At 34.8% G+C, this 26,077-nt stretch overlaps 2 protein-coding genes across 6 annotated transcripts; one reads left to right on the top strand and one right to left on the bottom strand.

The window, feature by feature from the left end:
• The first annotated feature begins 5,219 nt into the window (after positions 1–5,219).
• On the top strand, positions 5,220–12,302 carry LOC7496857 (protein NLP4). Of its 3 annotated transcripts, XM_052450914.1 has the most exons (6): positions 5,220–5,694; positions 6,261–7,269; positions 9,598–9,645; positions 9,737–10,706; positions 10,970–11,043; positions 11,166–11,309. In XM_052450914.1, the coding sequence occupies exons 2-6, from the start codon at positions 6,376–6,378 to the stop codon at positions 11,169–11,171; spliced, it is 1,992 nt and encodes a 663-aa protein (XP_052306874.1). In that variant the 5' UTR covers positions 5,220–5,694; positions 6,261–6,375; the 3' UTR covers positions 11,172–11,309. The 3 variants fall into 3 exon arrangements, with proteins under 3 accessions (XP_052306874.1, XP_024451282.1, XP_024451283.1); XM_024595514.2 differs by having other exon boundaries at positions 5,221–5,694; positions 10,970–12,302; XM_024595515.2 differs by having other exon boundaries at positions 5,221–5,694; positions 6,249–7,269; positions 10,970–12,302.
• A 195-nt stretch (positions 12,303–12,497) lies between these two features.
• On the bottom strand, positions 12,498–25,817 carry LOC18096072 (uncharacterized). Of its 3 annotated transcripts, XM_006386080.3 has the most exons (39): positions 25,509–25,815; positions 25,167–25,243; positions 24,956–25,055; positions 24,715–24,822; positions 24,515–24,631; positions 24,043–24,193; positions 23,349–23,596; positions 22,991–23,170; positions 22,781–22,857; positions 22,588–22,705; positions 22,071–22,154; positions 21,430–21,525; positions 21,155–21,256; positions 20,822–20,890; positions 20,605–20,700; positions 20,416–20,523; positions 19,779–19,892; positions 19,490–19,573; positions 19,190–19,318; positions 18,386–18,584; positions 18,131–18,274; positions 17,944–17,987; positions 17,617–17,700; positions 17,455–17,523; positions 17,280–17,356; positions 17,136–17,205; positions 16,872–17,021; positions 16,376–16,441; positions 16,073–16,217; positions 15,850–15,914; positions 15,701–15,766; positions 15,286–15,379; positions 14,795–14,831; positions 14,592–14,649; positions 14,372–14,482; positions 13,919–13,986; positions 13,263–13,329; positions 13,110–13,178; positions 12,498–12,763 (listed from the first exon to the last, which is right to left on the bottom strand). In XM_006386080.3, the coding sequence occupies exons 1-39, from the start codon at positions 25,563–25,565 to the stop codon at positions 12,677–12,679; spliced, it is 3,885 nt and encodes a 1,294-aa protein (XP_006386142.1). In that variant the 5' UTR covers positions 25,566–25,815; the 3' UTR covers positions 12,498–12,676. The 3 variants fall into 3 exon arrangements, with proteins under 3 accessions (XP_006386142.1, XP_052306872.1, XP_052306873.1); XM_052450912.1 differs by lacking the exon at positions 17,617–17,700 and having other exon boundaries at positions 25,509–25,816; XM_052450913.1 differs by lacking the exons at positions 12,498–12,763; positions 13,110–13,178; positions 13,263–13,329 and adding an exon at positions 14,197–14,252 and having other exon boundaries at positions 13,937–13,986; positions 25,509–25,817.
• Between the last annotated feature and the right edge of the window lie 260 nt (positions 25,818–26,077).

The raw sequence follows: 26,077 nt of genomic DNA, 5'->3' as shown, positions 1-26,077 counted from the left end.
CCGAAGCTATGCAATTCTCATCCTTTTCACAACCTGCTTTTGCTTTTTAAATTGATGTCTACTTTTCAAATTGTTTTTTTACCAGGAAAAAATGTTATTTGGATGATATTAAAAACTAAAAAATTGTAAATTTTTTTTTATCTTAATATATTTTCAATTATAAAACATTTTTAAAAATTAATATCCATCACTATACTAAACACTAGTGTCAGGTTTTTGGCTTAAAAAAGTATTAAATTAATGTTTTTTTAAGTATTTTTAATGTTTGTGATGTGTTGTTATAAAAAATAAAAATAAAAATAAAAATAAAAGATAATAAAAATTATTTTAATATAATTTTAATTAAAAAATATTTTTAAAAATATAATGCACAACATTATCAAACACACATTTAATATTCATTTGTCTAGATAATATTATAATATCATGTTTTAAATTGAGTTTGACTTTAAAATGAATGAGTAGACAAACTTAAAAAAAAAAAACATAATTTAATCATTATATATCTTTTGGTAAAATAAATTTGAGATTCAGTGATTATAATTTATTTGATTAACATGTAACAGAAGGGGGTTATCTCTCGATAAAAATATATAGTTCTGCTTTTTTTTTTAAAAAGAAAAAGAAAATCCCTTTCCAATTGTCTTTGTTACGTAGACTATAATATTATTTAGACAAATGAAGAACAAACCCATTTACCATAAACCAAATGTTATTATTAAACCCGGTTTTATTTGTTGGGTTGATGTAGAATTTAGTTGGATCCGAGAAATAGTTCTAATATGGTTTTAAAAAAATTAAATGAGATCCGATTTGATGAATCAACTCGTGATTCAATGAAAACGAGATTAAAACTCAATTTAACTTTAATCATACAATAAATCATTATTATTAAACCTGATCTATGTTGATCCAGGACTTAAATAAAACTGTAGTTGATTAGGGTCCACCAAATGACGAAAGAATGGAAATGCATATGGAGGAAATAGACTCGTGGATGCCGCCGCCCCGTTTAGAGGCAAAAATCATTTTCAAGAATCACATCCACCTACATGGAACTAATTATGAATCTAAGATTTTAATATGTCATACTTTTTATCCCTTTTTTTCAATAATATATAATTTTATTAACAGAAACTAAGCCTTGTCGTTTTTTTCATAATAGTTTTTCATTATTTATTTTCCCACAAGTTGCTATAAATTAAAATAATAATTTTTTTCTTGAATTTTTTCTTTACACAATTAAGTTCAGATTTGCATGCAATTGCATTTAAAAAAAAAATTGTATTAAAAGATGGAGAAATAAAATGCAAAGAAGATATAAAATAAATGTCTTCTTAAAATTTCAATTGAAAAGTTTATTTTACTCTCTTATTTTTTTTAACTATTAAGTAACTGTTTGGTATTGTGGCTGCGGGTGAGGTTCACCCGCAACCACACATATTGTTATTTGGTTAAGCAAAAAGCACAATTTCATTTTGATAGGACCCATCATAAACTATGATTGTGCCACAGGTTTACAAGAAGCAACTCTTTGCTGCTTCTTGCACGGCGAATCACGTGAACAGTGTCGCCATGCTCCACTGTTCACGTGAACAGTGGAGACATTATTTATTGTTCCGGTCAGACCGGATTCGGTTCAAAGCTAAAAATACAATGAATCGGGTCCGACCCAGTAAAATAAAATAATTTTTTTATTATTTTTAATTGTGTTTTATTCGAAAAACTAGTGTTAAACATTATTCAATGACACTACATAAATTAGACAGATATCACTTGATGACGTAGCATTTGCAGAATTTGATCGCAATCCCAATTTTGTTCCTGATTATATTTTACCTGATGTTGTTGCACTCTTAAGAAATCAAGAAAACTGTAGTCCTTGTCGGATGTATTTCATACGTGATGGAATTGTAGATAGTTTAATGGAACAAGAAAAAATATTTTATATAAAATATTATTTATTTCATGATGTAATAACAATAGTTAAATCTACAATATTTAAATTAAAAATCATCAATATTAATATATATTTTTTAAAATTATTTTATAACCTCAATTTCAAAAGCATTCTTAACCAAACATATTAAATTTACTTTTTGTTTAACCTCAATTTCAATTACAGTTTAACCAAACATACATAAATACCAAATCAACCTCAACCAAAAATACTTTTTATAAAATAATTTTTTTCAAACCACAATAAAAAAAACTACCATAATACCAAACAGAAGTAACCGATCCCTTTAGTTTTTTAAAATTTAATTTTAATACTAAACTTCATTTCCTTCATTTTTTTAGTCTGTTTTTTTTTTTTTTTTTGTTAAGGGAAAGAGTGGGGGCTTGTTGGATACAACGTATAGAGAGAAATTTATCGTTATCAACTATTGTGACCACCGAAATGATTGATTTTTATGTCAATAAATTTCATTTCATGAGAAAAGTTTGATCTAAGTGTTTTTTTTTCTCATTGCCTAAAGAGGTAGATCTAACCGCTAGAATAATTTTAGCTTCGGGTTGATTTTGATTTTTTTAGCTGTTTTTTGAAACATTAATACATTTACCAAGATGTTTATTGTATTTTTTGACTGTTTTGGATAAAACATAGGTTATAATAAGTTTTTAATCGAAAATAACCGAGCTCTTGTGTTTTTTACCATCTTTGATTACTGAAATCTGTAGAAAATATATGACACATTATCTACTATTGCAAATAGCGTGTTGTCTGCTGCTTTTTTTTTAAAAAAATTATTTTAATATATTTTTAAATAAAATACATTTTAAAAAACTATCTTTATCAGACTCTATATTATTTTCTAAATTTTTTTTCTTGTGATTTAAAATCACTGTACCTCTTTCTAACCCGGAGAATTTCTACAAACATATGATCACCATGTTTGAACTAAAAAAAAAAAAGTTTTTTACTTCCTAGGTTTCAAAAGTCTTAGGTTATTTTGGTAACCTTGGGCTAGCTACAAGTCATCTTCTTTATGTTGCCTTCATCTCTCAACTCCTGCTAGTGTTTTTACAGGATTCAACACCATATCTTTTTTTATGTTTCCCTACCCAAACTCGATCGTGATTCCTAACTCTTCATCATGCGCCATAAGAATTCATCAATTTCTCCAGTCGTCTCTACCATCTCTTATGATGACTAAGCAATAAAACCCATGGATAGACCCACTAACACAACATAGAAAGAAAGGAATGCACATGTCAGAAAGAAGGGTGCCCTTTAGGCTTTATTTAAAATTCTAATCTGCTGTGTGGTTTGCAGTTCCCATTTTTTCTTGCTGTTTTCATACTCTTGATCATTTTTTTCTCGAAGTTGAGTGTAGATTTTGTTTCAAACAACTTGCTTGTTCTTTTCTTTCCCTCACCTGCACACATTCAATCGATTCGAGCTGCCAAGTCACGAGCGTAGAAATCTTTCTCGCCGACGAGTACAATCTCAATTGTCCTGTTACACGCTCCACTCCCATGGGCTGAGCTCAAAAGCCGAGGCGGCTATGCAATTCTCATCCCGATGGGAGATGTGATTGTTTTTTTTTCAAAAAAATACTATATTTTTACTAAAAAACATATATTTTTTACTTTTAGAAAATATGGTATGTACTTTAAGAAGGTAATATCTTAAAAAAAAAACTACCACACCTCTCACCCAAACACACCCATCTGCTTTTGCTTTTAAAGGTTGAACTACTTTTCAAATTGCTTTTTCCAATAAAAATGTAAAACATATTTTTTTATATTTTTATGATATTAATAACTAAAAACAATTAAAATATTTTTTTAATATATTTTTAATTAAAAAACATTTTTAAAAAGTATTATTTATTAATACCAAACATAAGTGTCAAATTATTTTTAACCTGAAAAAATATTAAATATTTTTAATATTTGTGATGTGCTTGTATAAAAAAAAATATAATTTCAATTAAAAATTATTTTTTAAAAATTATAATACACGGCATTATTAAATATACATTTATCATTTGTTTGTATGAATGATAATATAATATTTTAAATCGAGTTTGACTTTAAAATAAATTAACATAAGAAAAATAACATAATTTAATCATTATATGTCTTTTGGTAAAATAAATTCGAGTTTCAGTGATTATAATTTATTTGATTAATATGTAACAGAAGAGGGTTATCCCTTGATAATAATAAAAAAATATAGTTCTGCTTTTTGTTTTTAAAGAAAAAGAAAATCCCTTTCCAGCTGTCTTTGTTACGTAGACTATGAACATGAGTGAGGGAAATGAACTCTGATCTGTAAATAAACATTAAAAGAATAAAACAAAAAACAAAATAGCATTTCTTACTAGTGATTAGCCCATACTAGGATCTTTCTAGAACGAAGAACATACTCATTTACCATAAAAGTGATTTAATTTGTGAAATTATGGTTACTGTTATTTTTTAAAATGTGTTTTACTTGAAAATATTTTAAAATAATATTTTTTTTATTTTTTAAAAATTATTTTTAATATTAGTATATCAAAATAATCTAAAAATATCAAAAAAATATTATTTTGAAGCACAAAAAACAAATTCAAATTTTTTCAAAAATATTTTCGAAACGCAAAAATAAACCGTACATGACCTCTTATTTGTTGGGTTGACGTAAGAAATAGGTTGATCTCATATCTAATTCTAGCTGATTTTAAGAAAATTAAATGTGATAAACTCATAGTTTTAATTAAAAATAGATTAAAATTTAATTTGATTTTAATTATACAACTAAGTTATTAAATTTAATTTACTTGACAGGTTAACCTAAAATCTAATTTGATCTCCCACCTAATTCTCATCATGTTTTAAGAAAATAAAATTAAAGTTGATTGGGTAAAATCTCAATCACACACATAGATTCCAATTTTAGTTTGATTTTTTTAACCAAAATTGTTTTAACTTTATTTTTAAGAAAATAAAATAAAATAATTTTAATTTACTTAAAATAACCGATGTAACTCTTACCAAACTCTGACTCGAATATGAACCCGGATTTAATAACTTTTCAGCGAACACAGGAAGCGTTCAAGCCACGTATCTTGAATGATTCAAATCAATTATCATTACAGAAGCACTTAGCTGAAAAAACGTTGACAGTTAACGTTAAACAAAAAGACAAAAGGTCAAACAACCCCAAGGCCCCACTTCCTTGATTATTACATCCATGAATAAACAAACATTTGAGTAATATTTTTAGCAAAAGTGGAATACCCATTTTAGCAACTTTGAAGATATCAGATTCCAGTTATACTAATTTTTTAATTTGTTTTTTACTTAAAAAAAAATACTACAGCATCAAGTTGAAGATGAGCTATAGATCGGTTCTTGATTCTGGCTCTCTTTATCTACTGTAGTTCGATGATATGGACATTAAACAGTTGACTTCTTGCTCTAACAGCGAGAGTTTCAAGGCCCCAATATGATGAGTTGGTGATGTGGGGTCACTCACGAAGAGCGGCAGAATCTTGAAGCACAATAATAAGGAATCATAAGAGGCTAAAATGTCACAGATTCTTACTGTGTGAGAGAGAGGGATGGGCTGTGTAATTTTCTCGTGGAGGAGGTTTTCATGAGGGTCAAGCTTTTGTGAATGTTTCTTGCTTAACAGACATAAAATAGAGTATAATAGAAAAGGAAAGTACCCTTTGAGGATATCTTCAAGAATCTTTGATAGTGAGTGAGCTATAAATCCTTTGTTTCTTCTTCTTCTTCTTCTTCTTCTTCTTTTTTCCCATTTCTGTTCTTGTTTTGGAGGTGATTACTGAATTAGTTTGAGATTGTGAATTACTATCACTGTTTCTTTAATCTCTTGTGGGTAAATTGAGGACCTTGAATTGAAAGTGAGAAAGCTGTTATTCTATCTATCATATAGTAGGAATCTGTGGAAAGTGGGTTTGTATTTTTATTGTATTTTTTGGTCTCTTTGGAATTTAAATCAAGAATATAATGCTGCCTCGATGGATATGGTGGTTTTCGAATTGGGTTTTTATTCTTCGGTTGACCTTGGTGTTAGTTACTTGCAAGTATTGATGAATAATCTTTTTTGATTTTTGCTTCTTTGGTCAACTTTAGATTGCAAAAATGAAATGAGAAACCTCTGGTGCTTTTGTAGAAACCTTCCTTTCCTTTCTCCAGATAAAGTAAAATAGGATAGAGATTTCCTGCATCCAGTGAACTTGTTGTTTTTATGTTGGTTGCTGTGTTCTATTATGCTGATTACGTTTCAGTAATTCGGACAGGTTGTTGGCTTTCGAAGGCTGCAAGACTTGAATTGTTCCTAGAGATCCCTGTCATCTGATGCAAAAAGCTGAGCTTTTTCAGTACTTCTGGTTTTGATTTTGAGAAAAGATCGTGATGGAAGATGGTGGTTTATCACCGGGTACGATGCTGGGCGCAACGGTTGATTCAGTCTCAGTTATGGATTTCGACTACATGGATGAATTGTTGTTAGAAGGATGCTGGTTAGAAACAACAGATGGATCTGAGTTTCTTAATCCTAGTCTGTCCAATTCTGCTGCCTTTTTTGATTCTTCATTTATGTGGCCCACTCCAGAGATTAACCATGGTGATTCAGCCTCTAGTCCATCCCAAAAGGGCAATCAAGAAGATAACCAGATATCAATGTTTCCAGGGAATTCTACTCTGAGTGATATCCAAGCCAGAAGTCCTGCTGGTGAGACTGCGGTTTCTGTAGCTGGATGGGATGACAATGCAACTGATGGCTCTGAACTTGGAAAAAGATGGTGGATAGGACCCACTCCGAATCCAAGTGTTGAAACTTCTGTGAAGAGGAGATTAATTAAGGCATTGGAGTGCATTAAAGACTTAACGAAAAATAAAGATGTCCTTATACAAATATGGGTCCCTGTTAATAGAGGAGGTAGACGTGTTCTTACAACCCATGATCAACCTTTTTCACTTGATCCCAGCAGTGAGAAACTGGCGAGTTACAGAGACATATCCGTTAAATATCAATTTTCTGCCGAGGAGGATTCCAAGGACTCAGTTGGCTTGCCTGGTCGGGTTTTCTTGGGTAAAGTTCCTGAGTGGACTCCTGATGTTCGATTCTTTAGAAGTGATGAATACCCACGAGTGAATCACGCTCAGCTGTATGATGTACGTGGAACTCTTGCCCTTCCTGTTTTTGAACAAGGTAGCCGGACTTGCTTGGGTGTTATTGAGGTGGTGACCACTTCACAAAAGATCAAGTACCGTCCCGAGCTTGAAAGTGTTTGCAAGGCTCTTGAGGTTTGTTTTCCATTTTCAGAACGATTCTCTCTGCATCTTAGTTTAAAAGTTCAGGTATTTCAGCATTGAAAGCACGTCATTGAGGAGTGTTAATAAACTAATACCAGGATGAATGTTAAATTGATTGATGAAAGCCCACATTTTGATTAACAAGCTATCTAAAATCTTGATGTCAAATCACTAGAATCTGGCATCCATATATCCTGCATATATGCACATACTTGCACATATCTGAAGCTCAGTGGAAAAGATATACTCAAAAGATACAGTGTAACACCCCTAAATCTGCATTTACTATCATTGATGATTACTTTAGAATAAAGTAAGATTAGAGAAAATTAGGTGCCAAAAGCCAAAGAACTAAAGAAAAGAAGGTTCAAAATGCAATTACCAACTTAAGTAGATGAAGTAGTATAGATTTTGCATGATTAAGTTGGTGAAGTTGGACAATGACCAAGTTGGTGAAGTATGACAATTTTGCAGTCATATGAGTGAAGTAGGACAAGTTTTGGCATGCCATGCTTGTGAGATGTCAAAAGGAAGGTAGAGATGTGCTCTCCTTCAAAGTTTTCAGTATCAACTACATCTTTTCCATCTTTTTCTTCCATTTCTTGAACCTAAGAGAGAGCTAAATACCATCCTACAAGCTAACACTACTAAACCATATATTCCAAAAACAAATTGTGGAGTATTAGAGCCCAAATTCAATAGAATTGTTAGAAAGAAAACCAAAGATATATTGTGAGGTTAGAAAAGAAAGAAGAGAAAAGGAAAGAGAGAGAGAAAGTAAAGGAAAAAGGGCTAAAGTTTAAGGTGAGTGATTAAATTAACATGTATAAATCCTATTGATTTAGGTATTTTTATGTATGGAGAATTTCTTTAAATGCTTGCTGAATTTTCAGAATATATATATATGACCTAAGTTTGAATGGAAACTTCATATGATAGTTTCTAAATAAGAGTATGATCGTGAAAGATTGAACTATGATGTGTTCTATTAAAGTAAAGGATGTGTTTTTAGCCCAAATGTTGTGTTGATGTATTAGCACATGACATGTGAAAAGAGGAAAACTTGCTTTACTTGAAAGTGGCCACCTACATGCTACATATGCTGCCATTGAGGTAGTATATATAAGATATGGACATTGAATTGTCATACATGTTAACTTGTGCAAATATTATGTCAATATGATGTTGGGCCTAAATGTTGAAAACTTGTGAAGTTTTCCATTCTTATTTCTTTAATCATTCACCGGGTTATCTCATCAATAATTGATAAACTATTTTCAGAGAATCAAAGTGAGAATAAAAGAGGGCTTGGGTGATAGGTTACCAACCGAAGTGTCATTGGAATCCTAGCTTGAAGTGTAACTTAAGTAGTGCTATTGTATCTTTCATAGGTTAGTTTTTGTGCATGAGGCATTACACATATAAATTCATATGTAACATATCATGTATCGACGCTTTTAATGTGTAATTGCTAAATAGAACATCTATGTACAAAGATATAGAATATATGTGAATGAACTAGACGAGATAAAAAGATGTCATGTAAGTGTGTGTGTTGGACAGCAGGTTGCGTAAACTTATAAATGCATGTTTGATTGGTAAATTGATTGACAAGATAGCAATAAAAAGTAACTAAAAAGCTTGGTTTACTTTGCTAACTAAACTAAGATTCTAAAGTGAATATAATCAAAGACACTTAACTAAGATGCATTATCATAGTAATTAGGAGAGGGGTGTGACATACAGCTTCCTTTTGGTCTTGACTCTTTATTTTGCCCTGCCAGAAAATGTGAAGGTGGTGCCCTTCAGGATGCTTACATTTTTTTTACCTTTTGTTTTTTGACACAGTTACTAGGCTAAACAAGGAAAGTATCCCGCTCCCTCACCTGAGCCTCCCATTCTAGGTGTGATTGGAACCCTTTCAAATTCTAATCACAGGGCCAGAATGTTTTACAAGCTAAGATTTAGGTACTAGGTCCCAAATAAGAGTCCTTTTTGGACCATCGATTGCCTATAGTTTTGGCCTTTAAACCTTGAAGTGGGAGCTTGATTTTAGTAACTTAGCAAGATCAATAAGCATATTTCTATTTTTCTGTATATTTTACTTGGTAGTGCTTTGTTGTCAATTGATTTCATTTTTGAGGTTACTTATTTTTGTTGTTCAACTATGGCTTCTTGTTTTCAATTCGTAAACAACAATTGCTCACATGTTCACCTCAGATAGAACCTTTTGTTCAAACTATGTGCAATGTCCAAGTTCAGAAGTGTGTTAGCAGTGCACTCAAACTTGTGTTTGTAATAAGCTTTTTAAACTTGCAGACTGTTGATCTTAGGAGTTCTGAAGTTCCAAGCATACAGAACTTACAGGTAAAACAAGAAAGATAGCAGAAGAAAATTGTTACTCTTTAAGTTCTCTATGTATTTTTTAGGTCACAGTTGGATTTTTTCCTTTCACCAGGCATGTAATATGTCCTACCAAGCTGCATTACCTGAGATTCAAAAGCTTCTGAGAGCTGCGTGTGAGACACACAGATTGCCCTTAGCTCAAACTTGGGTCCCATGTACCCAACAAGGCAAGGGAGGTTGCCGGCATTCCAACGAGAATTACTATCGATGTGTTTCTACTGTGGATGATGCTTGCTGTGTAGCTGATTCTGCTATCCAGGGTTTTCAAGAGGCGTGCTCAGAGCATCACTTGCTAAAGGGTCAAGGAGTTGCTGGGCAAGCCTTTATGACCAACCAACCCTGCTTCTCAGGTGATGTAACTTCATATGGCAAGACTGAGTATCCTCTTTCTCACCATGCAAGGATGTTTGGACTGTGTGCTGCTGTTGCAATTCGCTTGCGAAGCATTTACATTGGTACAACAGACTTTGTCCTGGAGTTCTTCCTGCCTGTCAATTGCAGGGATCCTCAAGAGCAGAAGAAGATGCTTAATTCACTGTCTGCCATTATACAGCATGTTAGCCAGACCTTACGGGTAGTAACAGACAAAGAACTAGTGGAGGAAACTGATTTGCCATTTAGTGAAGTGTTAGTACCTTCAGATGGTAGATCTAGTGGAGAAGAGACATCAACAGTTAAACAGTCTTGTTCAGAAAGGCATAGTAGAGATAATTCACCCTGGACTGCCTGTCTCTCAGAGGTCCAACCAAGTGGAAGTAACATCTCTTTATCTCAAAAAGACAAACAAAAGGTAATGTTGCGTGAAAAATCCAGTGAGAACAGGGAAAATCAAGAAGATTGTAGCCTTAGAGAGAGTATTAAATGTGGCAGAGATTCTACTTCTGCTGAAGGTAGCTTTTCAAGTGCTGGCACATCTAAAACAGGAGAAAAAAGACGTGCCAAAGCAGAAAAAACAATCACCTTGCAAGTTCTACGGCAATATTTTGCTGGCAGCTTAAAGGATGCTGCGAAGAGTATTGGTGGTAAGCTTTATTCCATTATAGAATATTTTATTTTCTTATTTACAGTAAATGTCTCTTAGTTTTCACATTTTGTGTGACTGGTGTGCCACCAAGTAATTTGCATTTGTCTGCCCTTCATTTGCATTGTTGCATGTATGATAATACTCTGGAACAAATTCCCTCCCCATACAGTACTGATGACACATTTCTTATTACCCTCTAGCTTTGCAGAATTGAATTTGTCTTTGTTTTGACATCTTATCTGCTTTTTCCACAAATTTCAGTTTGCCCCACTACGTTGAAAAGAATATGCAGGCAACATGGAATTAACCGCTGGCCTTCTCGGAAAATCAAGAAGGTTGGTCATTCCTTAAAGAAACTCCAACGTGTTATCGACTCAGTTGAAGGTGCCTCTGGCACTGTTCAGATTGATTCCTTTTATAAAAATTTCCCTGAGCTTGCCTCGCCAACTTTGTCCAGAACTAGTCCACTATCAACTTTAAAGTCAAGCAGTCATCCGAAACCATCAGGCATGCAGCCTGAAGGAGGTACTTTCAGCTCCCAAGTTACTGCACCAAAATCACCTTCACCCTCATGTAGTCTGGGTTCCAGTTCAAGCCATAGCTGTTCCAGTGGGGCAATTGCTGCTAGTGAAGATCCTGTGTCTGGAGAAAACTCAGGCAATGGTGTTTTGAAGATGGTCCGAAGCAATGTGGAGCTCCATGCATCAAGTCCAGGAGAACAGGAGAGAATGCCAAGATCCCAGAGTCATAAAACTCTTGCGGAACTGGGGAGCATTCCGCCCTTATCTAAAGATGGCAGCCGGTTATCTCAAGAAACGGATGCTCACAGATTGAAAGTCACGTATGGAAATGAGATAATTCGGCTCCGCATGTCAAACAAATGGGGATTCAAAGATCTATTGCAAGAGATCGTCAGACGGTTTAACATAGATGACATACATAGATTTGATCTGAAGTACTTGGATGATGATTCTGAGTGGGTCTTATTGACATGTGATGATGATTTGGAGGAGTGTATTGCTATATGCGGTTCATCTGATAACCAGACAATTAAACTCTTGCTCGAAGTTTCTCCTCGTCCTTTAGGGAGGTCTTCGCACAGCAGTGGGCTGTCTTGATCTTTTCAATCCTCCATGTAGTCCATGGCATTGCCATTCGATGTTAAATTCTTTCTGATGGACATGAGATTTGAGCATGATAGATCAGAGAACGATTCCACAAACAGGAACACGAAGTTCTCCGTCATGATCTGTATAGAAGAAAAGCTATGCAATGAAATTAGAGGAAGCCTGTGTTTTTGCTAGGGTTGGAGTTTCATGCATGACCTGGTTGGGAGCCTTTGTAAGAGAAGTTGATGAACTTGCGTATGTTTTCAGATATTCTCTTCAGTATATCAGATATCCCCTGTTCCTCGTCAGAAATGTACTATTCTTCTTCCTCACCAGAACTAAATCTCCGGGGTATGTTCTTATCATAATTATTGTTTTAAAACCTAGACTGACTTTGATTATTTTAAAATCCGGATTGGCTTGGGCATGGTTGACCCAAGACTGGATCAATCTGAATCAAAGAAGAAAAAAATAATTTTTTTGAATTCTCCTATACGTAACCCAAGTCTTGTTGCAATCCAAAAAATATTTCTTGTGGATTTCTCTCCCTTTTTTACTTTTAACCCAGAAATCTGGTTTTTATTCCAAGGCCAAGAAGGCTTTAGCCCAAATGAAGTACAAGCCATTGGAATCAACAGCCGGAAGTGTGCTTGAAAAGAAAGCAGGCAAATCTGGCAACCTTGCAGCTGAATGATTTTCTTCCTTTTGGAAAAACACACCGTGCTTTACATATTTCAGGATTGCCATTTGAGCATTTTTGCTTCACTAATTCTATACTTGACTTAGTATCTCGAAGAAAAGAAAAAAGAAAATATTGATTAGCCTGCCAAAAAGAACTATGATACAGCAATACAGCTTCTCAAGGCCGCAAGGAAACCGATGGCCGGTCTTCTTGCTTCTCGACAAGTTTACACCTTGAAGGTGGGCCAAACATGCTCAACACAACCTGCAAACAGTTGATCCGCACAATGTTTTCAATATGATTCGGTGAGAAAAGGAGATGAAAATTTACAAATTGATCTATATTGAAGGCAAAATAAAAAACCTCAGCTTCCCCTGAAGTTTGGTTCCTAAGAGTTGAGACAACATTTTACTGATTGATGTATTTGTTTTCCCTCTAAATATGGAGATTGCTACTAAACCACTAAATCCAAGATATATTGATGTGTTTGCTACATTCTTCTTGCCACTGACATTTACCACCAGCATCAATTTCATGATTGATCCAGAATAGAAGCTAAATGGTAACGTTCAAGTGGAAGGAGAGATTTTGGAAAGCTCGATAAACTTACCGGTAAGAACACCAGCCCATGTAAGAAACCAAGGAGGACCAGTGCAAGGTACATTTGGAAGTAATAAACCTGCAGAACACGAGAGGACGATGGTAAATAAACTGAAAAAAATATTGCCTCATTTGATGGGTATTCGAGTGGAGAAACACTAACCACAAAAACTTCTGTTCTTGAGAAGCAAAGAACAATCACGCCAACTAGTTTTGTTAATGTGATGCCACTGCAAAATTACATTACAGACAATTTTTCAACAAGATAATTGCAATTAATACAGAATTCCACATGGAAATAAAGGTACGTGCTTTGAGCTCAAAATCACATCTGCAGTGATGTATGCATTTAAGGGGTGCAAAAGACATGTGTTTTTATATTTCCCTTTCTTGCCTTTCTATTTTTAATTTAGTTCTTTCATGGTGTATCTCATGGAAAAAGGGTGACAGTATCAAACTTATTTAAAATAATATGTGAATTACACATGTTTTCTTATAAAATCAAAAGATCATCAAAAATTGATAAAAAAAAAAAATTTCAACCACGCCAATATTAAAACATAATATCATTTACAATATGATAAAATTGATAGAAAATCAAGTCCTGTTTTCTTTTCTTTTTTTTACTTTTTGATGATTCTTAGGTGATTTTTTAGGAAAACAAGTGGCTTGCATGTGATAATTAATAGCTAAGATGAACAGAGTCTAATATAAAGGGGGTGTCAATCAAAATATCCTATAATTTGTATCGACAGAGTGAGTGCCCAGAGGTCTCAGCAATCTAGTTCATGACATGAGCCACAGAAAAAAAGAAGGAACCTGAAGACAGAAGCTCCCATTGTACCCAGAGCATCCCTGACTCTTTGGTCTTTGTCGCCACTACTCACCTGTTTAAGAAAAGAATAAGAACATGCAGCCAAAGGAAAAAGTATAGTATTGCACCAATAATAACCTTAGAGCTGAAAGATTAAAGTTCCCAGATTCAGAAGGAAAACCATTTCTCTAGTTGCATTAGTAATCAACTATTAGTAAATTAAATCAAAGTATCTGAATCCAGAAAAATATTGAGATGCATTATAATATGGGATCTAACTTACATGTTAACTACTAAGCCAAAATAACCAAATGCAGATTCCATCTATTCATCTTTTAACTGAATGGAATAGAAGAGAATGAACTTGAAGTTCCATTGGAGGAACAGAATTGGCAGTGACTTATCAGAAGAAAGTAGAGAAGATATATAAAGAAAACGGAGAATGATGTGACGCTAACCGAGAAAGCATGTGTTAAATGTACGCAGAACTCAACACCAATGCCCACTGACATGACAAGGTTGACAACAGAGACTGCATTCAGTTGAATGTTCAGAATTGCCATCACGCCCTGTGGAGTTTAATCTTGTAAGCAGAGGGATTATAGTATGGGCAGAACAGGTTAATTGTTACAAATAAAATGAAAAATACATAGATATTGATAAAGGAAGCAGAGTTACCATGAGATCCACGACTATCATTGCCAACACCAGCAAAATGATAGCAGAACTCCATAAACTACATTTTAAAGAAAGTTAAGAAACAAAGTAATCATGAAGTCATTCTCCAACACAGCAGTTCAGTTCATTTGGAAAGAACCGAACACTGAAGCCAGTATTTTTTGGTGAAGGAAAAGGAGAATATTGGCAAATAGAACACCTACCTGCAAGTGATGACCAAGCAAACAACAAATACCGCTCCTGGTACATCACCAAATAAAACCAACCAGTTAAGGTTTTATGGAAGGGAAAATGACCAGTTATGTTAAACGAAAAAGTTCATTTGGAGAACAATTAACAATAAAGGTTGACAGTGCAAATTTGCATCGGTAAATTTTTTACTCAGACCACAGTGAGGTATCATTAAATGATTAATGATATAGACATAAGCAGTACAAATCGACAAAACAATATCTTCAGTTTTGAAAGGCCTGAATTTTTGCTGATTACAAGTATTGAAGAACATGTTAATAAAAGCTTAGCTTCTCAGTGAAAAAAAGAAGCAATTCATGAAAAAAAAAAGAAAAAAAAAAGACAGCTTTATCATCAAGAACACAAGAAAATGAGATGAAAAAAACCCAAGCACATAATCCATGAACTCCACAGAAAATAAGAAGATGTCAGTTCAAGTTCTGAATTTCTAAGGGTTACTGACCAATTGCTATGGCTAGGTTGATCAATGCAGTCCTCCATATATCAAGGTATTGTTCAAAAAACATATAAAATACAGAGTATGGGAAGATCTCCATCTGCACAGGATAACAAACGTCATTTAAGAGACAGCCTTTCTAGCGTACAGCCAACTATGGGCCGTGCCGTCTGTAAACAACAGTGAACATGGGATGAACAGGTAAAACTATTCTTCTTTAATGTTAAGGTAGGAGGTCGTAAATAAATTCATAAAGAATCAGTCCTTTGATGAGCAGGGCTAGTATCATACTAAAGTAGCAACAAGAGTTGGCTTCCTAGCATAGGGGAAAGACAAGACTAGAAAATCTGACCATGATAATTTATTTAAAAAAGATAACATCAGTCTGACCATGCAGTAATCACTATCACTGATTTTTTACCTTCAAAGAATCAGAAGCCCTTGAACTGAACTCTCGAGCAGCCCTCATTGAATTGACATAGTCAATCTAAAATAGATGTTAATGTTTTCATACAGAAACAAGAAACATATCACATTGAGCAAATTTTAACATTAGAAAATACTACCTACCTGCTTGTTAAGAGGTGTATGATACGTGCGGAAGGATGATGCTTGAATAACACCATTCTCATAGCCTGAAAAGGAGAGGGGGGTTGAGGAGTTTATTAGCATTCAAAAAACAAGCCACCATATGGCATGCAGACAAACTATTTTAAAGCATGCATACGTGAGCGTGACTTTCCCTAAGATTTATCAAACTGGATTGAAAGAACAAATGTCCAACTCAGCAAACCTTGTAGATCTATACTGCTAGTGTAAGCACCATGGCCACCTTTGGCACAGTCAGCAGAGGGCAAAGCATTGAGAAACCATGGGAGTTTCTCCTTGAACTGAGATGTAGATGGACGATCACTATTCAAATCTGAGTGACGGAAGCACTGAAAAATTCCAAATGTTAGTAATTGATCCAGCTACAAATAAGAAATGATAGATGCTACTGCCTTGATATAAATGACAGTCAAGCACAAAACATTTCAAAGGAAAATGGGCAGCAAATTGTTTCATAAAATTTCAAGAAGAAAAGAATGAGGATTACAGTAGTACAATCTTTGCATATCCCACCAAGACCACATGAACCTGTATCAGATGAACAACAAGGAGACTGGGCAAAACAGGGAAAAGGAAGTCAGCTTCAGCATTATTAATGAGAATAAATAATGACAGCAATGAGAAGCAATAGAAATAAGAGCAGAAAATGAAAAGGTAGGTTATCATCACAATATCCCCATAATTACCATGGATGCTCAGGCTGGTAATCAGTTGCTATAATCACCAACAGGAGCTGGCAATTGGTCTCATATTGAACTCTGGGGGTGTCATTACCAGTTTAATTAAGTCCACAGTTTTAATTTGATCTACCATTTACTAGACTTTCACTTTAATTTTAAGCCATTGCATAAGGAGAATATTACACAATGATCGTATGAACTGCATAGGCAGGAGCAGCCATGTGACCATAATAGTAGGGCCAAATGTGCACAAAATCCCATGCCAGAATAAAAGCCAGCTTTTATTAAAGATTAGAAAACGACCTGATCATCAGGGGGGCAATAAGTCCCATTTGTGAACTTCCTACAGCAGCCGAAAGCTTCTGGAGATATCCATACAAGAAAATCATCAAGCCATGAAGCAGCTGGCATAGCTATATAGCTAGATTCTGGTGTTAAGGATGCTCTTGCAATCTGCAGAAGCAAGGCGACAAAAGATTCTTGTCAAAGGAAAAACAACCATTCCAATAATTAATGCCCATAAGGAGTAAATAACAGAGTGATGTTCATTAGATTAGAAAGATTTGCCTCATTTAAAAGAGAGTTTGAATCACATTGGCTGATGGAGCACAGCTGATTTGTCTGACTTGATTCTGAGCTGTGGAGTGCAGTAGCATCAGTTGAAGATCTAAGCAATGAAAGGAATATGCAAAAAAGAAGCACTGGAATTACCTATAGTTGTAGTTCTTAACTACAAAATATAGTGGTGGACCAATTCTGAGATACTCTGAGACATTATTAAAATAGCCCTGCAGGAAAAAAAGTTTGCATGATAAACTCCCCAGCCAATAGAACACCATATCCATAAATACATAGCAAGTTGTAAACCAGTATCAAGAAATTGAACCTGAAGATACGAGTCCCGTGGAAGTACAATTTTTTGTTCTAAACCAGGTTGAACTCGAGTGGATAATGCCTATATGATCCATATATATGACAAGTTAGAGTACGACATGTAACAGGCACCTACAGAAGTATGAATATGTAAGAGTGATATCGAGCATCTCACTATGCTGGACAATGTGAAAGCAGCAAAGATGGCAATGACTACTATCTTAACTCCCCAAAGACTGAGTATGGGTGCGTGGATCTCCTAATAATGACAAGAATGTCAATTTGATTAGTGAATAATGCTCAGCAGAAACACACTCTTTCTTCTATAAAGAAAAGAAGCACCTCATCAGGTATAAAACTCTCAAGAATCTTAAACAAGAGTACCATGAATCTAAATCAGAATCACAGGTGCATATGATGCAGTTGCAAACATATAGCATAACCATATTAGCATTTGAAAAGATATAATTTCTCTGAAAAATTCATTAATACAAATCAGCACCTTCATATAGCGAGCCAGCAATCCAGGTCTTCTCCCACCAATTCCTAAACATTCACATTGCATTTTTCAATAAGAGACCACCTCAAGTTTACATTAAGGAACAAAATAAAGCAGTTGACAAAACCAAGTGGCAAATGAGGTAATCCATCAAGTCAAATATGAGTTATAAACAACCTCCTAACACTACCTTTATCAGAGTCTGCAGATGAAGATGAAATTTTCTGACATGGAATGCAATCAATTCTCTTATCCTCAGCTCGCAAAAAATCAAAAACTATGAAAGCTACAAAAGCAGTAACTTGCAGAAGAAAGTCCAAAAGAACAGCAAGTGCTGCAAAAGAGGCATGGCATAAAATGGTGTTACAGTCTTGAAAAGAAGAGTTGAAATTAAAAAAAAAAAAAAATTAACTTGTGTATAAGAAAAGGGATTAAATTATCTGACCAGCGAACATAGAGAACACACGACATGCTGGCATAGGAATGAAACTTCCAACTGCAAATGCTAAAACCTCAGATAGACTAGCAAGTGTGATGGATGGTCCAACTTCCACAAGAGCATTGCTTATCCGTCCCTCTAGCGGCAACTCCATTGGTTGCCTCTTGACAGCATGCACCAATATGCACATGTTATCCACCCCAACCTGATATGACAGAGTTAATTATATAAGCTATAGCAATACTTTATGAAAAAACTAGTCAAAATTAGCTTTGGAAATTAACCTAGATTAAATAGAAGAATATTCGATCTAATACTAACATTCAAATTAAAAAAGTTTTTTGAAATAAATAAATATAATATTTACTAAGAGCCTCAAGACTAGTATAATGGTCGGTCAGCATGCAAGAAAGGTTTTATATGCATGAAACATTTGAAGAATTCTCCAAAGAGTTATGCTAAATCTCAAGAGATAAATTTATGCGACAGTGACACAAATAGTCAATCGATAGATGACTTTATAGTTTCATGTTATTACAAATCATGCCTTTGCATTTTGCAAGCATTTGTGTCACTTTCTTTTTTATCCAGCTCTAGTTGGCCCAAGTCAACTGCTGAGTTGAGCAGGTGGAATGGCAACTAGTCCTTTCTTTTTTATCCATGAACCAATTCAACAAAAGATATATGTAGTCTAGGGGCACAATAGCTAGTCAGAATTGAAGCAACCTATTAAAAACTCGCCCTCAACAATTAATGTAGGCAAAATGACAAATACCTCATGAAGTCTGAAATAAGAAGAAAGAAACTTACAGCTAATACAAGAAAAGGAATGACTTCCATGATGATTAGTGTAGACTTCACTCCAATGGCACTAAAAAATCCAACAGATCCAAGAACAGACAACATGACAAGCAAAACTCCAGAAAGACCAAGCAATACCTGTAAGTCAACCAATCACAAAAACTGAATGAGGGAAAGGGGAAAGTTAAAAGAAAATATGAACATTTCATGCGGAAAACCTAGCATTCATGGAATACAATAAGTAGTTTGGAATGGAATAGAGGTTCTACCCAGGGAGAGGGCAAAGTTCAAGCCAGTAAAAGGACATACCTTAGATGAAATGTAAAACGAAGATAAATGAGGAGTGTCACCCAGAGTAAGAGATATGTAGGCAAACATCACAAGATAGCTAATCTGAAATGGAAGAAGCGTCAACAATTAAACAAAATAAGTGACATCCAACACACTCCTGAAACATTACACGAAGTGGCTCACTCATGCTTGAATTGACATCCTGTTGTCTCCAAACCCTGGATCTTTATCATTGCCCTAAACAGTGCATTTTCCATAACTTTAAAATGGAAATGTCTTTTTTTTCTTCAACAAGAAAAAAGCTCACCAATATAGTTATGACATCAGCAGTGCTTTCCCTTTTTAGTTCCTCCTCAATGGAGCTTTCCGAAGAAAAAGAAAGTGTGAGATTCTTAGATTGCACCATTGGCAATAATTCATTCTGTCCCATGAAAAACATGAAATGATTTAGATAAAATGAAGCAGTAAACCTCCATTGATTAACAATAGAAATGATGATGCAGATATATGTTATTAAGCAGTCAAGTATTCAGGATAACACTTGCTGCTTGCAGCAGATCCAATTTGAAGAAAAAGGCACAAACAGTTTGGATCAGATCTAATATCTTTCACTCATTTTGATATATGCAGCCCTTTTGTTTTCTTTTTATGTTTGATAGTGGATTCCTACATCTTAGCCCTGATTCATTAGCTTAATTAAATGCAAAAGATTCGGATTTCTACTTTTAACAAATGGAATCTGGGTACTAAGGAGGATGGTCTGTTGCTCCAACAGCGCAGCCACTTCTGTGTTCTCTTATTTCTCCCTTCTCTTCATATTGTTCGTGTCAACAAATTTTAACAACCATGAAAAACATTTCGGTAAACATGTTATCTGAAAATGGAGATACATGTCTGTTCCAGACACCATATACACAATCACTGGACTGAGACAGAAAACAAACCTTCACTAACTGAATAAAAGCCTTCTCCCAAGCAACCGCCTTATCAGTTTCATTCCCTTCTTTATCAATCACATTGTTTACTGGATAAGTTACAATAAATGCAGATGCCTGTCACAGAGAAGTGGTTGGAGGATTATTATAGACATATGATCCAATTGTATTTGCTATTTATGAGGATAGAAAAAATACCTCCGAATAATTGTTCCCAGAGAAACCTCCCAAGGCTGTGCTTGGATCAAGGGGAGCTTTGAAGGCACTCCGACATGTGTCTGCAGAGGAATAATGCTGAAATAACATGGTACCATCATAATAATCAGACAGAGAGAATTCTTGGAGCTGAGATAGGGAGTGGGAGAGGAAGACATGATTTTGAGAATTATTAAAACCTGAGACTGAGAAGATATACCTGGAGACAATAGTTCACGTGCTCAACTCCTCCATAATTATCGAGATTTTGAGGATCCATTTGGAAATACTGATGGGAAGGGGGGGATGGGGTGAGAGAGAGAGATAGAGAGTTAGTGACTGATCAAAATCAAAATAAATACCTCTAGATTCATCTTCCATTGTTGCAAACTCATGCAACTGAACAGTGGAAAGCCTTATAAGGAACTCCTAAAGTCCTATTAAAATTGTTACCACTAACTTGGAGTGGAACAAATTCGTTTTTACATAGTTTTAAGCATTTCGTTGCACATACATCGAAATAAAGATCGTCAAGCAAAAAAAGAAAAAAAACCTGCAGTACACTCTGAGTGGCACAATCTTTGTCCAGTGGCTTCAAGCAAATATCAGGCAGAGATACCATTGTTCCAGAATAATTTGCATGGATTCCATCAACCTGTCAGAGCTGAATGCTATCAATCTATGACATTTCAGGTCACCCTTTTCCAATAAGACAATGGAAAAAATAATATAATAGAACAGCAAATGAAAACTCGATTGATACATGGTGATGCATGCAACAATCTGTTCCCAAAAAAGTCTGGGAAGTGGCACCAGACAAATGAATACCTTTTTTTGTATTTCAAAAAGTAATTTGATGTTGTTTTCTGTCACAATACTTGGTCTTTTCTGTGCCCCAGCTTCTGGAACAGTCGCTAGAATTAGCTGGAAAACATGTCACCGTTAGTTCTTTCCAGAATTAGAAGAGGACTAAAAATCCTGCAGCTATGAAGATTCAAAACTATTCCAAATCAAGCAAACAAAACGCTGTGCATGTAAATTTTTATCATCAGAAAACATGTATCAAAAAAGCAGTCAGAATAATGCATAGGGGTCTTTCTGTGCTCAAACATTAAAAAGAAAAGGGCAACGATCACATAATGCAGGTATGACAGTACACATGCATGCAAATTATAATGATAAATACAGCATTGGTGTGATGATTGATGCTGTCAATCTATTTGCAGTCACTTTCATGGCAAATTTTTGTGATGAAAAGGAAAAGCATAGCTAATGTAAGTTGGTTCGCTTGATACAGAGAAGAAAAGGAGAGAAAAATTGTTCTACTGGTGATAACTAACAGGAAACTAGTTTTCAATCTCTAGAACCAGCATCTAAAAGAGTATATTTGTAAAGACCAAAATAAGAGCACAAGGAAACAAGACAGGGAGCAAAAAATATAAAAAAACATGAGTAGAATACTGCAGGACCTGCTCAATTCTGTAAAAAGGGGCTAGGTGGGTGTCAAAAAACCTTTTCTCTTCCGCAACTTTACTCCCAGGCCCTACCCATAGCTGAAATAGTACAAGTATTAGCAGTTTGATGACATATGGAGAAATTGAGCACTAATAAGAGTATAATAATGAATACTCTATTAGACCAATTGCCAAAATTTGAAGCATGGTCAACTAAGCAACTAAATGCATAATAGATATTTTTTTATGACTTCTCCAGGAAATAATGTCCACTCTCCCAAAGCAGAATATTGCCCCCAATTTGTCACTTCCACATGCACATTAGTTTCTCATATTCATTTCAATGGATTCGTTGACGTCCTCTAATTCTTTCCAGAAATATTCATCAATTTTGTTAATTCTAGCATCAAGACTTTGTTGGGAAAAAATATCAGTAGTAAAAACTGTAGAATGGTTAAAAAACAAAAACACCCTCTTTCTCTAGGATTTTAACAGAGAAGATTAAAGAAGCGATTTGTATGTTCAATTCTACCTTCTCAGGCCGTGTCTCCACCTTGAAACGGATGAGACCTAGACAAAGTAAAAGAATTACAGCCAACGACAAGCTCAACACAAGGATTGGGTTTCTAGCAACCCATGTTCCATAACACCTGAAATATAAACAAACCAAAAAGGTCAAAAATAATTCAGTTACTCTGATAGCGTTAATGGCAAACTTGGTGGACCTGTAGAACTTCGACATGTATCCTTGAACAATTGAAAGCTGAACCCTGCTTCCGGTTTGAGGAGAATCTTCAAGCATCTTATAAAAGTAGTTTAAAGAATTCAGCAACATTGGCCAATGAATTGAGTAGACCTTTTCACTGATCAGATTAAGGTCAAAAAGAAAGAACTACAAAACCACTAGATAAGAATAGGTAGGAAACCGGAGGCACCTGCATGGGAAGGTTCTCATCCTTCTTCCCAGTAACTTCACCACTGTCCTTGATATTCGACACTGGATTCATTCTAGAACTCTGGTCCCTTTCTCTTTTTCGATGAAACAAGCCCCATCCCAAAAAGATGGAAACCAATATAACATAGAGGATTGTTAGAATAAAGTCGACGCATTTGGCCTGCAGAAATAGAACAGTGAACAGTGAAACTGAATTAGCAAAACATAAAAATACTTTACGTGACAAAATCGAGGAATGTCAAATGGTAATCATCAGCAAATTACTCTGCATCCAAACCAAACAAGTAAATCAGTGGAAAAGGCTAAATTCAAAAGTTATTTTCTGCATGATACCTCACCTTGAGAGATCCAATTCTCACTGCACAAGAAGCCCCCTCGTGATGTGGAGGAGGATCAGTATTTGCACAAACAGGAGATTGAGGACAATCACCACAAGAACAACCCAGTGAAATATCACCACATGAATATGTAGAAACATTCATGGGTTTCATTCCAGATGACTCAGGAGCAGAAGGCTTGAATGTCATAGCATATGGTGAGCCCGGCACATTAAGGGGTGCTCGTCTACCAATAAATGCATACCACTCTGCCAAAAATAATTCATGGCATCAGCACTATAAGTCATACAAAAACATAGAAAATCATGCATAAAACAGAAGCAATAAGTCAAGGAAGTAGAGCTCTGAAACTTCCAAGGAACAGATAATCCTTCAGAATTTCAGAGCTGCCTGTCAATTGTGCATGGTATGGTGAAAACACTCATCCAAAAGAAATTCTTCCTCGGATAGAAATTCATTCTGAGATAGACCCCCACTTCTCCACTTCAAGCCTAACTTCCAGCAAAGTCTTCAAACCCAAAATCATCATCCACTTTAAGATCATGGGTACAGTAGAAATATTGAGTTCGCTTTGTACGTACGACAACGCCCTCATCATGTGTGGGAGATAGAGAGACAAAGAGAGAAGAGACTAGAGAGATGAGGGAGATGAGGGAGAAGAATCTTAAGCTACAGCGTTAAAGTAAAAAATCACCTGTGAAATTTTTAGCACCAGCACCAATAAAATTTAGAGCCCGGCTATTCATGGTCCCAAACTTTACATCCTTGCAAGATTCATACAACCCTTCACCAAAAGAATCATATACATAAAAATCAATGCCACTCACGGTCAAATTGCCTTCAACCTGAAAAGAGAATAAGACACCTTAAATAAAATTACTCTCTTCAGCAAAAAGAATGATGTGTCAAGCTCCAAGAAGAATTCCAACAACCACCAGTTCAATCAAAAACACAATACTCAAAGAATAGGCTATAGCAATTTCGCATTTCCTTTTTAAAATTCACAACATTTTATTATGCGATAAGCAATATAACTAAGATGCAAGACCAATTTATTGGCTAATTCGCATAACAGATTCAACACATTGGAATTTTTCTTGCTCATGATAATACGAGAACACTAAAATCTCTTTAGAAATCCAACCAAAACAGTAGGAACTGCAAACCTTATCCGTAGAAGTCACGTTAATAAACATGCTCTGATGCGGGGAACAGGTAAGCTCACAGAACAAATTCAAAAAGTTTCTCAAACATGCAGGACAGCCGACCAGAAATGGAATTGCCTGCAAAACATAAATAAAACACTTAAAAAGCTTCTCAAACATGTGCACATGTACTCAATCTTGTTGCCGGAAAGTCTTCTTACTTGCTGGACTTGTGACCGTAAAGTTTCAAACTGAGCTTCTGAACAACAAACATTGCCAGTAATTGTAGGGCATAAGCTTTGAATCTTTTGTGAAAGCAAGTCATCTGGCTGATAAATAAATAGAAAAAAAAAAAAAAAGAAGAAGAAGAAGCACGTACTGGCATATTCAGGAACTATAGCAAAATGCTGCATCCAAGTTTTTAAAATTAAAAATTAAAAAAAAAAAAAAAAACCCAGATACCTTCACAGATGGGGAGCCAAAAGGACAGTTCACGACTTTCCCATCTTCACGTGCACCACAAATATCATACATTGCACAATATTCCTCTGAATGTCTCTCCCTGCAAATCATATCAAAAATAAATAGATGATCAATTCGAGAAAATCCAAGCTATTTTATTTTAATTACAAGAAAATTTAAATAAAAAAAAAAGGAAACAAAAAAATCTCACCCTGATACTGCATTTCGTGTCTTAAGCGACCGTGCATCAGACCTCTCCGCGCTGACTATAGATACTGCATAAAACACCTGCATATTCATAAATTTCAAATTCAGTACCAAAACTCGTCAAAAAGTGCAATTCAGTCCTTAAGTTCTTAGAAACTGGAGACTCGGCAGAAATGTTAGTCCTCACACACACTATGAGGACACGTAATGTGAAAATTATAAGCAATGAAACCCTTATAAAACAAAAATCGAACTCTGAAAATGTTTTTTTTTAAAAAAAAACAGAATCTTCTTCAAACGGAAACGTTAAAGAAGAAGGGGAAAAAAATTAAAAAAAAATCCTCGCCTGTAATAGAAAAATCGAAAGCAGAAAAAGCTTCATCGTCCTGCTTGAGAGCTCCATTGCAACCAGCGCGATGAACTCTGCCGCTAATTGCAGTATATGTACATGTAGAGAGAGAGAGAGAGAGAGAGAGAGAGAAGCGAGAGTCGTGAATTGATACGTTTGTAAAGGAGAAAAATGAGTGAGAGAGAGAGTGAGAAAAGAGTCAAAAGTTTCGGAATTTATAGTTGTCTGCGGAGGGAGAGTTTAACATAGTAGAGGCTCTCTGTTCACTGGGTGCTTGCAACAGTCACTCTGTTCAGGGTGAAAATTAATGAGGTTAGAGAGGTATGTGGTTTGTTTTTATTTACGTAAATGCCGCTTCCTTTCGGTTACTTTATCCATTTTTCTCGTATTAAAAAAAAAATTGCCGTGATGGCTTGCCAACTAAATTTTGTTAAGAACTAGTTTAATTATCCATGCTGTGTTGCTAATTTTTTTTTATTGATGAATAGTTTTTTATTTTTTAATTAGAAATAAAATTTTAAAATAGTGTCATGTCTTACTACAATAAAAAAAAAAGTAAATTATTA

This window comes from Populus trichocarpa, chromosome 2 (genome assembly GCF_000002775.5).
Source record: "Populus trichocarpa isolate Nisqually-1 chromosome 2, P.trichocarpa_v4.1, whole genome shotgun sequence".
In the NCBI taxonomy this organism is placed as follows: domain Eukaryota; kingdom Viridiplantae; phylum Streptophyta; class Magnoliopsida; order Malpighiales; family Salicaceae; genus Populus; species Populus trichocarpa.
This window is presented reverse-complemented; position numbering and strand designations above follow the sequence as displayed.

Excerpts from the sequence above, each read along its gene's own strand:
- LOC7496857 (XM_024595514.2), top strand. The coding sequence starts at position 6,376 with ATGGAAGATGGTGGTTTATCACCGGGTACGATGCTGGGCGCAACGGTT. Across the intron at positions 9,646-9,736 it reads CAAGCATACAGAACTTACAG|GCATGTAATATGTCCTACCA; the intron begins GTAAAACAAGAA and ends TCCTTTCACCAG. Across the intron at positions 10,707-10,969 it reads TGCTGCGAAGAGTATTGGTG|TTTGCCCCACTACGTTGAAA; the intron begins GTAAGCTTTATT and ends CACAAATTTCAG.
- LOC18096072 (XM_006386080.3), bottom strand. The coding sequence starts at position 25,565 with ATGGAGCTCTCAAGCAGGACGATGAAGCTTTTTCTGCTTTCGATTTTT. Across the intron at positions 24,632-24,714 it reads TACGGTCACAAGTCCAGCAA|GCAATTCCATTTCTGGTCGG; the intron begins GTAAGAAGACTT and ends TATGTTTTGCAG. Across the intron at positions 13,179-13,262 it reads CAAGAACAGAAGTTTTTGTG|GTTTATTACTTCCAAATGTA; the intron begins GTTAGTGTTTCT and ends CGTGTTCTGCAG.